Source organism: Pleurodeles waltl, chromosome 3_1 (genome assembly GCF_031143425.1).
Source record: "Pleurodeles waltl isolate 20211129_DDA chromosome 3_1, aPleWal1.hap1.20221129, whole genome shotgun sequence".
In the NCBI taxonomy this organism is placed as follows: Eukaryota; Metazoa; Chordata; class Amphibia; order Caudata; family Salamandridae; genus Pleurodeles; species Pleurodeles waltl.
This window is the reverse complement of record NC_090440.1, coordinates 1,581,915,886-1,581,931,472: the sequence shown is the minus strand read 5'-3', so window position 1 is coordinate 1,581,931,472 and position 15,587 is coordinate 1,581,915,886. Positions and strand designations below refer to the sequence as shown.

Here is a 15,587-nt window from a genome sequence, read left to right as displayed (position 1 = left end):
CCACTAGTCTGGCTTCTATTCACTATCAATGAACTGGGTGGCCTGCTCATACTAAGATGGTGAGGCTGTTGCTCATCATCAGTGGGTCCCAAATAAGGTACTGTCCCTGACGATCCTTCAGCTCAGTTCTACTCTCAGGTCACTGGGACCCTTCCTTTCTGGAGGTAACCATCTACGCTTTACAAATCCTGTAATGAATCAGTCAATCAACTAGGTCCCATGAGGCTCCTACACAGATTCAAATCTCAGAGGCTCCTGCTCACACTGAGGGCCCCAGCGGCTACTGTTCACTCACAGGTGTCATTGGGATCCTGTTCATCCTCTGGTCTCTTATGTTCCTGTTCACCATTAGGTCCTGAATCTCCTGCTCACTCTTACCCAGAGCTCAGTGAAATACATCTTCACCATAAAATTCCCCAAGGCTTCTGTTTACTGTCAGCTCCCCTGGTGGTCTGCCCAAACTAAGGCCCTGAGATTCCAACTCATCACCAGATCTCCAAAACATCTGCTCATCCCTAAGCCCTTCAGGCTCCTCCTCACTGTTAAATTCCATCCGTGGCTCTGTTCAATTAAGTTTTTCAAGGCTCCAGCTTGCTAAAAGTCTGTGGGGTAGTGTCATCACTCTCATTTTCCCAAAGCCCTGGCTAACACTCTTGTGGTCCCCAAAACATGGGGCACCTGTTTATTCTGCATGTTCTCTAGGCTTCCCTTTGCTGGCTTCCTAGGTCATGACTCGTACATGACATCATTGAACGAGGATAACCTCTGATCATCCACAGATGCTGTAATGCTTCAGTATCTCACCTTTTACTTCTGCTCTCAGGGAGTTGTAAGATCAGCTAGCTCCCTTCTGCAGTATGATATTTTCAAGACAAAGACCCAAGTCAGTGGAGCAATGAGAGAGGCTTCAATGGTCATTTTCCCACCCAAATCATCTTTAGTTCAATTGTATAATTTGAAACAAGTCTCAGGGTAGATGGAGTATGCTGCACAAGAACACTACATAAACGCAGACAACAAGAATTTCCCACAGGAGTATAACTAGTGGTCCGATACAGGTGAAATAAACTATTGAACAAGTCTGCATAAATCACTGAGTGATGTAGGTGTTCATGTGCAATGTACAGGTCAGAGGACTGGACTTCTACAGGGCCATATCAGCCTTTCATACTTTCAAGAGAGTTAAGTGGGTACCAATGGATTGGATAATTTAAAATAACCATTATTTTCAAACCAAGAAACATTGCAGTTCATGATGCGCATTATATGAAAAGTCACTATTTGTGTCAACTGTAGTAGGACAGGAACCATACACATTGCAACAGCAAAATAGGAGTGCTGAAGTTTACCACTGTTCTCCAGAAAAGAATGATTGGTATAACTGTTTTCCTTGTGACCCTTTTCTGTATTCCCCATAGATTCTCCTCTAAATTATCCATTAACATTGCATGCAACACACAACACCTTCGGCTTTGAGTATGTGTTTTTTCTGTTTTCAACATGAAAAGTGAAGCAAACTGGTGAACTGAGGGAGGGAATGCTACTTTCCATAATTAAAGAGCGAAGGGGAAGGGTATGTGATTAAACAAAGGAAGAGAGAAAAGATGGATTTTAAACTCTTTGACACTGCCTGTGACCCTGTATCATCCAGCTGCTCCTTGGACTTTTCCTAGCACACTTCATGCCTGGCTGGCTGGCACATGGCTTGAGTCTCGGTAATTGCAGTAGGGTCTCCTCTAGGTTAGCAATACTTGCACGCTTGATATAATAGATGACTGGCAGCGTACCCCATATCAGTCTTTATCAGCAGCCTGTGAGGATGGTACAGAGTGAACCCCTCACCCACTTTCTCGTTCATTACCAAGTTATAACCCTTCATGGCAAAAGCATCTCTTTAGCTAGAAGAGCCGCTCTTTCTCCTACTCTGCCGCCAAGGCCTGGAACGAACTACTACTCCCCCTCCAACTGCACCCTCACTGGCAGACTTTAGAAAGAGTTTCAAGACCTGGCTGTTTGACAGATACATCGCACCCCAGCACCCAGATACCCCCAGGGGTGACAGCAACGCTCTCTACACATGACTGATTGATTGATTGAGGGCAACAAAGGCCAGACAGACCAGATCCAGGAGATGTTTTTTATAAGTTAAACCATAGTCTAAATGAAATACTAATCACCCTGATGTGCAGAAAACCAGACATTTACAAGGTAGATACTAAATGCAAAGCAGGTCCTGCCTCCCAAAGCAGGAATCACCCTTAGCTTCTAGGACCTTCTTAGGAGAGATGGATCTGTTGATTACGCTGATGGATCAATTTTGCAGATAGATTTAGAGCTCTGGTGCTTCAATGTCATCTATGGACACTGAGAGCTACAAATCGGTGGAATTCAGAGGTTGCAGTGGGCAGATGTTTGTAGGAAAAACTTTAAAGTGGGAGAAGAATGGGCAGACAGCTAAAGATGAAACAAACCTTTAGTGCATGGTGCCTGCTATCCGACAGAAAAGTAAATGTGTGCAATTGGTTTATGCAGCAAAGGTAAAGGTTGCCGGAGCCAGTGTGTAGTCTATTATAGATAGAATAATCAGTTTTATATTGCGCGAACTCAACCCAAAGGTATTGGAGCGCTTTACATGAACACCAGTTACTTACAAAAGGACAAATTCATTTTTTTGTTTGGCTGGGGGAGATTCAGTGATTTGCCAGAGTCTCAGGATGTTCAGCTGGCTCTGAGGCTTGAACCTGGATCCCCAGCTCCAAAGTCGGAAGCTTCATGGTGGCAGGAAGATTGTTTCTCTTTAAAAGTGGCAGCTAAGTTCTGGAGGAGGCCCTTTTAATAGAAACTAATAAAAACGTTTTGCACGAGGTAGTCTAAATGTATCTTACTTAAATATATATTTTAAAAAGTACTTGTTTCATTTTATACAAACTATTAATGCATTTTGCAGCAGCCTGTATTATGCTGTGTAATGAAGTTTTGAAATAATTCGTATTCACAGTGCTTTCTGTTTCAGGCTGAGACCTCGAAGGACTATGAAAAGCAAGTTACTACTTTCCAGTGCACCAAAACCGGTTTCATGTCTGGGGCGCTCTTGTAATACGCAGATGTCTACAATGGTTGCAGGCACAGAGCTTTCCTACTTGAAACACGGTGCAGACCCACAGACTACTTTAGCTCACATTTATTTTTCATTGAAGGTGTGTGCGTTGTATTTTATATGCAGCTAGCTGTAGGTGAAAGCCAACAAAATAATTACCAAGTACTGTGTTCATTTTACCACATCTCTGTCTTGTCCTTACAAGTTCTCACATGGCGAGGACTCCCTTTAATGGCCTGGATGTTAGGTGGCACGCCACCTGCAGTGGCGCCCCTTAAGAGCCATAGCCCTTCTGTAGATGGTGACAATGGTCCGTCCCAGAGAGTGCACATAGGAAGAGAATCCTGCTGCAGCCTTTTAGATTTGGAATGAGCAGCCTGCCTGCCAACCCACTAATACTATTAAAAAATATGAGCTAATACGGGCACACAGCTGCATAAAAAAGTTTCCTACAGCTGGTCCTCAGTCACTGGCCCATTGCTCGGTGCTGGAGTGCCTGCTTTCCCGATCCGACCCTGCTCTAATGTGCTAGTGCTGCTTGGATTAGCACATTAAACACAGCCTTATTGATTTTGCCAATGCTTGTTGATGATGTGTCCATATAGTGATAACGCGTCCAGCCCTTATAAATTACCTGTACCTGGACACGTTGGAGGTCGGTGGATCTTTTAACCGAGTCGGGTTCTCCTCATCCTAGAATAGTCAGGTCACTCAGATCAATAATCAATAACCATTATAATCGATAATCAATACCCAATTAATAGATCAAAATAACACATCAAAATATCAATAACAGTTGGTATTTCGGCGCACCATGACCTTTCAGTCATGAATAACCACACCAGTTTATTAAAAGTTAGTGAATTTATTTCCCTATATTAACAAAGCTAGCACAATGTATATAAGTCTCAAAACCATATGAAATATGTAGATGAATATTGCAAGCTGTCCATAGCGGCGGAAGAAACGCAATCTACGCAAAATCTGGATAATAATACACTCAGTTATCGCAATACAAATCACTAATATAACTAACTGTATTTGACTAATTTCATACATTGGTCAGCATAACAAGATTTCAAATCAACATGGTGCATCAAATGAATCCCTCGACTAACCTCTAATTAGCATTGGCATGCGGGACTTCATGCAAAACGAATTTAGTCAACACAAATTTGGAAAACTTCTAGCTAGGACCCTATCAAAATAGCAGTTGGTACCTAAAAGGGAAAACACAATGCATAATACATTTGTCCTTTCATATTTACCAAATACAATCAGCATTCAAGAAAGTCTTCGTCCTTCAGGTACCGGTTCGATCAGCATGGGGCAGATTTCAAAAGGGGCAAAGTTAAGGGCAAGCTTCCTTGCAATCGGCAAGGAAAATGGGGCAAAGTTACTTCATGGGCAAGACGGGGCAAATCAAAGTTAAAGTCTCTAGGGTGAGAATTCTTAAAGTCTCCATCTCTCAGATAGAGAAAAGAACATCAGGGTGTCGTCCAAAATGGAGTCTGGCATCTGGCTTCAAATTGGCATCAAGGAAAATGGCTGACTTCTCTTTGTCCAGTGGGTTTAAGTAAGAAACATTTCAAATTCTGCAGGGTCTTCCATTGGAGGGTTCATAGGTTGGCTTCAAATTGTCCAATGAAAATTGTCTTTTACTAGCGCTCATTTATGCATACACTGTCCTTGGAGCCTTGGAACACAAGTTGTAACATGGTCTGCCAATTATTTTACTATCTGTACCTTCATTGTCCGCACCTGCAGACTGGCCTTGTATCAAAGGGGATGAAACCGGCCTAGTACGAAACCTTGGAGATAAGTGTATTAGTCATCTCTGCTGGAAAAATACAACTTCAAGCAAGAATATATGTTTCATTAGTTCAAGGAAAAAGCCACGCAGTTAGAATTTGAGACCAGGCAACTAGGCCAAAGCCTCTACTAAATTTAAGCTAAGCAAAACAGTTTCAAACGAGAAATCATGGCATACATTTGCAACTATGACGGATTACTACATTTTCAATACTTCATGATTAATAAAGCTCGTTTACAATGATGGCGAACTACCCCGAGGGAACAATTTCCCTCGTACATTTTTTTTTTCTAAAATCACACTACATTATATGCTTTTGATTACGTGATATGTATGAATATATGTTGGACCCTCTTTTTCTGCGTCATCAATCCCTCCTCTGATGACTAATTATGTCATCACATCAAATCTACCCACAAATTTTATTCCATTAAAATTCTGTATAGTAATTTGGCACTTCAGTCAATTCCCTTTTTCGTTTAGTCCCTTTTGATTTTTCTCTATATATTTCCACCATTTTAGCTTGTTCTTTTTCTTCTCTTTTCCTTTCACGCCTTATTTTCCATATTTTGATAGCTTTCCATATTCCCCAAGAGCCTAATAAACAAATTAATATTATCAATATTCCCTTCACTATTTTTAGTAACAATCCGTTCCAAACGTTGCTGAGCCAATTTCCCACAGAAGCGAATCCTTTTCCAACTTTCTCCCAAACTCCTGGTTCTTTCAATTCCTTTAAATCTATACATTCTTTGGTTAAATTTGTAAGCATCGTTCTAATTTTATCCACTGCTGTCTGGTATACAGTATATGTACAACAGTGACGTGTACCAAGCATTTTGCAAACGCCGCCATCCTTTGCTAAAAGAATGTCTAAGGCAAGCCGATTTTGAAGAGTCATAGCTCTTTCTGCAGCAAGTTCAGCATCCATCAGGATTATAGCTCCTGAAAACTTTGTCAGCATGTTATCCACAATAGTAGACAACTTTTGTATTTTGATTGAATTTAATATGACTCCCACTGAAGGAATCAATGCTCCAAATATATCTCCTACCACACCAGAAGCTGTCTCCCTTTTCTGAACATGATGTGATTCAGACAGCTTTGGAAATTTCGTTAAGTCGTCCAGTTGGTAAATCTTTGGGAACACTATTCCCAAATAACATCTCCCACACCATCCTTTAGGAAGACGGTAATAGGCGTTAAGTCCACAAATATAATCTATTCCAGGAATAACTGGGTCTTGTCCATTCAGCATGAACGTCCACTTATGTTGAAACAAAAACGTATGTTTGCACTCACTCGTTCCCACAAAAACTGTGTCATAATATGATTTATGTCTATGTATACAAAATCTCCCTACGTGCAATGTATCTAAAGCTATTTTCCCTTGTGTTTTTATTGCGGCAAAAGCATAGTTATATACAGATGTCCTTTTGTGTAGTTCCCTTTCTAATTCCTCCTTCATTTCTTTCCTCCTATCATCAGTGCGGTCTAAAAAGTTTATCTCTACCTGTGAAAGCAAGCATGTAAGGTTCTCTCTATGTGCGTGTGCTGTGTGAAAAGCTGACAACAGCTCAAAGAATTCTCTCATTAATTTGAAATAATAATCTCTAGCTATTTTACTCAGGTACTCGATTATGGGGACGTATGCAAATGTAACATCATAGTTAGAGTAAAAATAATTAATGTACGTCTGACCGTAAAATCTGGACGTTATTATACTACATGTAATTCCGTACGTAAGAGGCATGCTGTGATATGTCACCCCTTCCACTACTGAGGTAGGTATTTGTGTACACACATAACAATCTTTCGCATCCATGGTCTCAACATACTCACTCAGCAAGCGATAGAAAACGTTAGATGAAAGTTCCTTTTTCTCATGCAAATGTCTCTCGTCTTGTTCGTGTCTCTTTAGAGCTGTTAATTCAGTAACAATAGTAGGTTTAGAAGAAGAAGCATCATTCGTCTCACTCTCATCCTTACCATGCATTCCAAGAATTATTGCTACAATGATTAGTACGCATGCAGTTATTAAACCTATACACATATATTTACAACACTTCATTTTTCGCCCCTGTGTAGCGAACCTAGTCATGATCTGTATAGAATCAGAAAGTTGAAAACACTTTATCAAAGCGGATTTGCAGATATTTACAAAGCTGAACGAGTTCAATGTCCACACAGTTTTCTTTAGCAGCTTTTTAGTCTCTTATCGGTTAGCAGCGTTGTCTCAAAATCGGTTTCAAAGTCAATCAAGTCAGCAATGTCTTAGCCGGTTGAAAAGTCAATCAGGTGATCAATGTCTTTAATCGGTAGAGTTCATGAAGTTTTATTTCTCATGTGCCAAAATGAAGTTCTGCCTCTTCGTTCTCGAGACTGAGGGACACAAATTTGTCCGACCAATCGTTATTGGCTAAGTATGCCCACTCCGGACCGGAATACCTTCTGCTCGGTATCCTTTTTCTTTTCAATTTTGCATCTCTCTTTGATTCTTTCTCGCTGGTACTTTCTTCCTTTGCCAAGTCCTTTTCTTCACTTGGTGCCAGTATTACGACAGACACTTCCTTTCTTTTCTCTTTTACTTTTGGCCCTTCACTGTCGTTCAACGTTTCTCTGATTCTTAATTTTACTGGCGATATGCTTTGTCTTCTTTTTGCACTGTGTCCACTTGGACCCGCAACTTCTTCCGAAGAAGTTTGAACAGCTTCGTTCTGTCCAGTCTTGTCTTCTCCTTCTGGGAAGTCAATCAGGTTTTCCTTTTCTTTTCCTGTGTCGTCTGCTCCTGGGAAAGCCCTCCTCTGATCAGGCTCTCCTGCTTCTTCTCCTGTTTCGAGCCCTTTGTCACCGTTACTTTCTTCAGGCTCTTTGTCACTCTCAGCTGTTTCAGGTTCTTTGTCGCCTTCCGCTGTTTCAGGTTCTTTGTCACCTTCCGGACCTTCGTCACTCTCTGAGGCTCCTCCTTGGTCTTCCCCAAATGAATCAGTTGCTTCGTCCTCAGAGAATATTTCTCCCTCCTCTATTTCTACCTGTTCTCTTCTAGTTCCCTTTCGCTCTGTCTCAGCGCTTGGCACTTTGTTATCAGGTACTGGTGACTTCAGCGCTTCAACTTCCTCGTCTGTGGGACATAATACCCTCTTTGTGTGACTGGCGTGGATCCAGTTGGGAACTCCCGCACACTTCACAGCGGTGGTAGTCGTCAGAATCACTTGAAAAGGTCCTTTCCAACGGGGTTCCAAACACGACTTCCTCACGTGCTTCTTTATCACGACCCAGTCACCTGCTTTCAGGGCGTGTCCTGGACCTTGGATCGGTGACAAGGTGGTTGCCTCCACCTGGTGAGAGAAAGAGCAAACCACATCAGCTAGACCTTTCCAGTAGTCTAACACCATATCATCTGTAATATTCAAAAGCGCATTTGCAGGAACTGCTGGGAGTCTCATAGCTCTGCCCATGAGGATCTCGTGTGGGGACAGTCCAGTCTTTCTGTCAGGGGTGTTTCTCATCGACATTAGCACCAAGGGCAATGCGTCAGGCCATTTCAAGTTTGTTGATGCACATATTTTCGCCATCCTTGATTTCAACGTGCCATTCATTTGCTCTACTAGACCTGATGCTTCAGGGTGGTAGCTACAATGCAACTTTTGCTCAATGTTCATCGCTGCACAAAGTAATTTTATTACTTCGTTATTGAAGTGACTTCCCCTATCTGATTCTAAGGAGATCGGAAATCCGAAACGTGGTAGTAGCTCTCTCAAGAGTAGTTTTGTAACTGTGAGACTGTCATTTATGCGTGTAGGGTATGCTTCAATCCAGTGACTAAAGATGCACACAACCACCAACACATACTTCAAGCCTCCATGCACAGGCATCTCAATAAAATCCATTTGCATCCTGCTGAAGGGACCCCCTGCTCTTCCAATGTGGCTCAAATTTACTATGGTTTCCTTCCCTGCGTTCATCTGTTGGCAAATGACGCAACAATGGCAAACTGCTTCAGCAACTTGACGGAATTTGGGGTTGAACCAATCAGTTTTAAACAATCTAATCATGGCATCCCTCCCAAGATGAGCTTGTCCATGGTAAAATCTGGCTATCTGTGTCAAAAGGCTGTTTGGAAGAACAAATTTCCCTTCACCTGAAACCCATAATTCATCTAGTCTCTTTACACATTGTGATTTGGTCCATGAGAGTTTCTCATCCTCACTGACATCATTCTGTAAGGATTTCAATTCGTCCATTGTATCTACAACCTTTAGAGCAAAGATTTCGCTTGGTTCAAGTTCTGGTTCATTTATCAAATTCCATTCATCCCTGAGCAATATACAGTTCAATGCGCAAAGCCTTGCGACTTGATCCGCATATCCATTTCCCAGAGAAACATAGTCTTGTCCCTTCGACTGTGCACTGCATTTTACCACTGCTACTTCTCCTGGTAGTTGGATGGCATGTAACAATTCTCTTATTCTTTCACCCTTTTTCACTGGTGATCCTGAAGAGGTCATGAAGCCTCTTTGTGACCACAATTGTCCAAAATCATGCACTATTCCAAATCCGTACTGGCTGTCAGTGTAAATGGTTACTTTCATTAATGCAGAGAGTTGGCAAGCTCTAGTAAGGGCTACCAATTCCGCTACTTGTGCAGAGTAAACTCCTTGAAGCCAAGATGCTTCCAGGACACCTGTTACCGTACATACAGCGTATCCTGCCTTCAATATTCCCAGTGCATCTCTTAAACATGAACCATCAACAAAAATAACTTGATCAATTTCTTCAAATCGGGTATCTTTGATATCAGGTCTGGGTTTGGTGCAAAATTCAGTCACCTGAAGACAGTCGTGCTCGATGTCTTCAGCGTTCTCAATTTCGGCATTTTCACTGGGAAACAAGGTTGCTGGATTCAATGTAGTGCACCTTTTCAGCTGCATGTTAGGTGATCCCAGAATTATCGTCTCATACCTTGTGAATCTAGCACCAGTCATGTGCTGTGTTCGGGAACGTGTCAACAGTATCTCAACTGAGTGAGGGACCATGACTGTTAAAGGGTGTCCCATCACTATTCCTTCACTTTGAGTGAGGCTGATACCAACTGCGGCTACGGCACGCAAGCACCCTGGCAGTGCCGCTGCGACCGGATCCAAAGTAGCTGAAAAATATGCTACTGGTCTGTTTACACCACCATGGGCTTGGGTTAAAACAGACAAGGAACATGCATCACGTTCATGACAAAACAATGTGAAAGGCTTTGTGTAGTCAGGCATACCTAAAGCTGGAGCCCTGCACATGCACTCTTTTAATTCAATAAAGGCATACATTTCATCTCCTTTCAACTCTATTTCATCCAGCGCATCCTTCTGGGTCAGTTTCAGTAAAGGTTTTGCTAGGGTTGAGAAATTGGGAATCCATTGGCGACAGTAGCTCACCATTCCCAAAAACTTTCTCACCTCCCTCCTCGTCTTTGGGGGACTCATTTGAAGTACACTTGTTATCCTTTCCTTCATAAATCTTCGTGACCCTTTCTCCATTTGGTGACCCAAATATTTCACTTTCTTCTGGCAGAATTGTAATTTTGAAGGGGACACCTTGTGTCCATTCCTTCCCAAATGGTTCAATAGGGCAATGGTGTCGGCTGTACAGTCACTTTCTGTCTTGGATGCGATCAGTAAATCATCAATGTACTGTACAAGGGTTGACTCGAATGGCAACTCTAACGCTTCCAAATCTTTCTTTAGAATCTGATTGAAAATTGACGGTGACTCCGAAAACCCTTGAGGAATTCGACACCAACTGTAAACTCTGTCTAAGAATTTGAAACAAAAGAGAAACTGGCTGCCCTCATGTAGGGGCACAGAGAAGAATGCTTGTGATAAGTCGATAACTGATAACCACTCAGCATCACAGGGAACTTGAAACATTATCACAGCTGGATTCGGTACTACGGGATAACATTTGATTATTATGTCATTTATTTTCCTCAAATCCTGAACAATTCGGACCTTTCCACTCGGTATTATTAGTCCCATAATTGGTGAATTACATGGACTGCTTAACACCTCTTTCAGTACTCCCTGTTTTACAAACTCATCAATGAGTTGGGCGACTTTCATGAGGGTGTCTTGTGCCATATGGTACTGTGGGGTCTGAGGAAAGGTTACATTGGGTTTTACAGTCACTTTCACTGGTTCCACTCCTTTCACCAATCCCACCTCTTTCCCTGTCATATCCCACACTTCTTTTCCGACTGTTTCCTGTAACTCAGCAGGAATATCTGCTTCAGTGATCATTGGGTAAAGGGTAATCAGGGGATACTCTTCATCGACAGTTTCCACTTCGTCCCCTCCTACACTGTCCTCTTCTTCCCCATCGCTGCTCGTCTGAATTTTAATTCCATCGTTTGAGCACATAATTGAACATCCCAATTTGCACAATAGGTCTCTCCCTAACAGTGATATCGGGCTTGAGTCACACACCACAAATTTATGTGACCCTTGGTAGTTGCCAATTCTGACTTGTACTGGGTCTGTGATTGGGTTCGTCAGGTACCTATTTGCTACTCCCACTACTTGAACTGTTCTCCCTGAAAGTGGCAAATTTGGTACTTCAATGCTCCTAACAGTGGAACGTGTAGCTCCTGTGTCAACCAAGAATGAAACACGATGACCCATAACTCTTCCCTCCACATACGGACCCTTTTGATCAACTTCCAAAGATGCTGCAAGCATACAATTTCCCTCCTCATCTGAACTTTCACTCTCCCATACATCGTTTATTCCATTCTCACTGTGTAATGGGAACTGGTGTACTGTGTCATTTTGATTCATTCCTTGACCCGTGACCTGTTGAGGAAGCATTGCTTGCTGCTGATTCATTGGTGCTCAGGGTATTTGCATTTGCTGATTAGGTACCATAGGAAACTGCTGTTGAATTGGCTGCAATTGTGCCATTTGCACACGGGGCATTTGCACCTGTTGCGGTTGCATGTGTTGTAAACCCTGCAGCTGGTTTATATTGTTTTGGAAATTTGGATTTGGACCTCTCAGTTTCGGTCCTCTCATAGTCTGGAATGCATTGACATCATTGTTTTGCTGACCTACACCTTCCTGCACCATCATTGGGCACTCCCGTTTCCAATGCCCGACAATTCCTCATGTGTGACATGGCATCACCTTTTTCATCGCCTGTATACCATTTGGAATCATAACGGTATTCAAATCAGGAGCATTATTCACAAAACCTCCTCGGCCTCTGCCTCTCATCTGCGGCTGAAACATAGCATTTCCCTGTTGCTGTTGCTGCGGTATCTGTTGTTGGAAACCTTGCAAACTTGTCTGAGCTGCTCTAAGCTGCATCACCATCACCTTTTCCTTCAATCTTTTCTGCTTTGTCTCAATCTCATCACTGCAGTATTTTGCATAATTCAACACTTCATCGATCGACTTTGACTGCCAACAAATCAAATGCGTTTTAATCATCAGGCTGATTTCGGGTCTCAACCCTTCCACAAACCTGAACACAAAGTGGAGCATGTCCTTTGCCTCAATCGTTTCCGTGCCACTGTAATTTTTAAACACTTTCAACAACCTCTCATAATACGCATGTATAGATTCTTTAACCTCTTGGGCGGTCCTGTCAATCCTCTGCCAATCCACATTTGTCGACGCAACCTTGGTTTTTAAGTGCTCGATCACCTTGTGGTACAAACTCATTACCGTAGGTGATGGCGCACCTGTGTCCCTATCTCTCTCTGGTTCACTCGTCGGCCAACCTACAGCCCTTTTGCAATCTTCCCACACATCTGCCGGAACCACAATTTCAAATAAAGTATTCAGGTCTTCCCAGAGACATTTCGCGAGTTTCACAAATCTATCTGTTTGTTGATACCACTCAATCGGCTTCTCTCTCAATTTGGTAAAGTCATCCGTAAAGGATTGAATATCGCACCTGTGCCATGGTACATGTACAAGTTTTCCCCCTGCCGTCTCTCTCATTGGTAACATAGTTATCAGATCGTCATTCTGTTGTTTTTTCTCATTCCGCTCTGGAGTATTTTCTTTCTTTTTGTCCTTTTTCTTAACCCACCTCCTTTCCCATTTGTCTAAACATCTCCAGACCTGTGCACTCTGCAGTATCTCTTTAAGGTGTGTCTTCATCCCTGCGGATCTCATGTGTTCGAAGTCTTTTGTCTCGAAATCTAACCTGTAACTTCTGCTCAGGTGTTTAGTCTTACTTATATCGATCTCGTTTCTGTCTGCAATTTCTTGTAAGTTCTTATGTATGCTGCTTACTTCTCTTGTAATCCTAGGGCACATGTATCTTAGTTCTTCCTCTGTGTATGATTCTAATCTGTTCAAACCCATTGCTCCCTCTACCAGTTCATCTGCCTCCATACCCAACCTTATTTTATTCAGGTATTCTTCTCCCTTCCCGCTGGATGTACTCTGTGGGGAGTTCAGGCTGTTGAACCATTGTGTTAACTGTTGTGCGTTCAGTCCCATCAGTGTAGCAGTTACATCAACTGCTACTGATGGTTTCTGTAATGTTTCAGTCTGTGAGGTTAACGGTACTAATAGTGGTGGATGTGACCTTACCACGGTCGACGGAGCACAAATTGGAATTGGACTGAATTCTGACAAGGACCCAGATCCATTTGGCAGTGCCGCTATTGGAGTTGTTTCTGGAGTGGTCTCTATGCATCTTCTCCCTGTCCCACTCTGTGTCATTACTACCCCTTGTTCACATACGTTTGGGTCTCCTTGTATGTACAGTGGTACTGGTGGACCTACAGTAATAGGCAGAGATATCGCGTCTGGATTCTGTCTGTTCCCCGAATTTTGTGGCATGTTAATCCCCACATTATGGCTCATCATTGCTGGCATACCTAACTGGCTTTCTATTACTCGCACTTCTTGTGTCTGCTTTTGGGGCATCGGGAACTGTGTTGATTCAGCTTGAATCAATGTTGGTCTTTGATAACTCTGTCCTCTCTGCGCCGTTGAATCAGAAGTCATTCCCATGTTATGCTCATCACAGCAGTGTCTTTGAACCTGGGGCTGATAATTATCAGCAGGTTTCAACGTAGGCACGTCTGGGTATATTCTCCGAACCTGTGGTATTTGTGGTGAGAAAGGCATCTCGGAACTACTCGGCCTCTGAGATATTCTCAAATTTGGTGTTACATTACCCTGTATTGGTTCTGGAGGGGCAGTACTAATGCTTGAGCCTTTTTCGCTTTCCACATATGGTGGTGGGCGATCATTCAGCAATTGTATAATGAACTCCTCATCATCTGACTCATCTCCCCTTTTCGAGTTTCTATTGTTTTCTCTATCTCTGGACTGACTCCTGTTTGTCTTATAGGTAGCTTTTCTTCCTTCCGTCTCCGCTTCATCGGTAATTGCTGGAAACAATTTAATCCCCTGCAATACGTCCGATCTCCAAACCTTTTGTGTGCTGTCCCATCTAGCATCCGCTAGTGTCTTTTCTACTTTTCTTATTCTGGTCTCAAACTTCTTTTGTTGTTGGTTTCTAGCTATTAGCTCCCAAATTGCTAGTGCCTCAAACTGTGCTGGTCTTGGAGGTACTTTCATGTCGTATAGCGCAAATCTCAGATTTTCTAAAACCCTTAGGTTAAACGACCAGTGGATAGGGAACGCTACACTTCCATGTTTCTCCGTTAATTTGCGCCATTGTTTTAACCGTAGACATGGTGCTACACCCTTTTCTTCAATGACAATGTAAGCTGGTGTACCCTCAGGCGGTGTTTCTTCTCCTACATTTGCTTTAATATAAACATCTCCCCTCATGGCACTCTTAAATGCTTAGAAAAATGTCATCTTTCCGTCTTTTATTTTCTTAAAATGTGTAATCAATAAGTGACTTTAATTCCCGGAATACTCTTCGCTTGCCTTTCCCCTACCAGTTGTGCTTCACGGACTGTGTCCAATCCATGCGCGACCCTTCTCTCCAATCGACCTATCCCAGCGCGGCTCCTAGTGACGTCACACTCACACACTGCAGCTGACAAAGTCCCGCGGCTTGTCCTCTTTCGTTCGTCTTCACTCACAAGCCAACGACATCATCGCCCCGCACCTCCAGACCGTCATCAACTCTTCTTTTTCTTCTGCTACCTTCCCCAAATGCTGGAAACACGCCGAAGTCAACGCCCTACTAAAGAAACCTACGGCTGACCCGAGCGACCTGAAAAACTTCCGCCCCATCTCTCTTCTGCCTTTCCCAGCCAAAGTAATGGAGAAGACCGTCAACAAACAGCTGACCACCTTTCTGGAAGACAACAACCTGCTCGACCCCTCACAAACCGGATTCCGAACCAACCACAGCACTGAAACCGCCCTCATCTCAGTCACTGACGACATCAGAACCCTGATGGACAACGGTGAAACAGTCGCCCTCATTCTGCTCGACCTCTCGGCTGCCTTTGACACCGTCTGTCACCGCACCCTAATCACCCGCCTCCGCTCCACCGGAATCCAAGGCCAGGCCCTGGACTCGATCGCCTCCTTCCTCTCAAACCGTTCCCAAAGAGTTTACCTCCCTCCGTTTCGCTCAGAACCCACCGAGATCATCTGCGGTGTACACCAAGGCTCATCACTCAGCCCGACACTCTTCAATGTCTACATGAGCCCCCTCGCCAACATCGTACGCAAGCACGACATC

The 15,587-nt window shown here is 43.1% G+C and overlaps 1 protein-coding gene across 1 annotated transcript in view; it reads right to left on the bottom strand.

Moving 5' to 3' along the window:
- LOC138283603 (cilia- and flagella-associated protein 251-like) overlaps positions 1–15,587 on the bottom strand; it is a 31,752-nt gene that overhangs the window by 1,816 nt on the left and 14,349 nt on the right. Inside the window, exons 3-5 of the mRNA XM_069221542.1 lie at positions 9,611–9,644; positions 7,591–8,031; positions 6,753–6,920 (exon numbers count right to left, since the gene is read on the bottom strand). Of these exons, the coding sequence (XP_069077643.1) occupies positions 6,753–6,920; positions 7,591–8,031; positions 9,611–9,644 (643 nt within the window). The remainder of the gene's footprint in view (positions 1–6,752; positions 6,921–7,590; positions 8,032–9,610; positions 9,645–15,587) is intronic.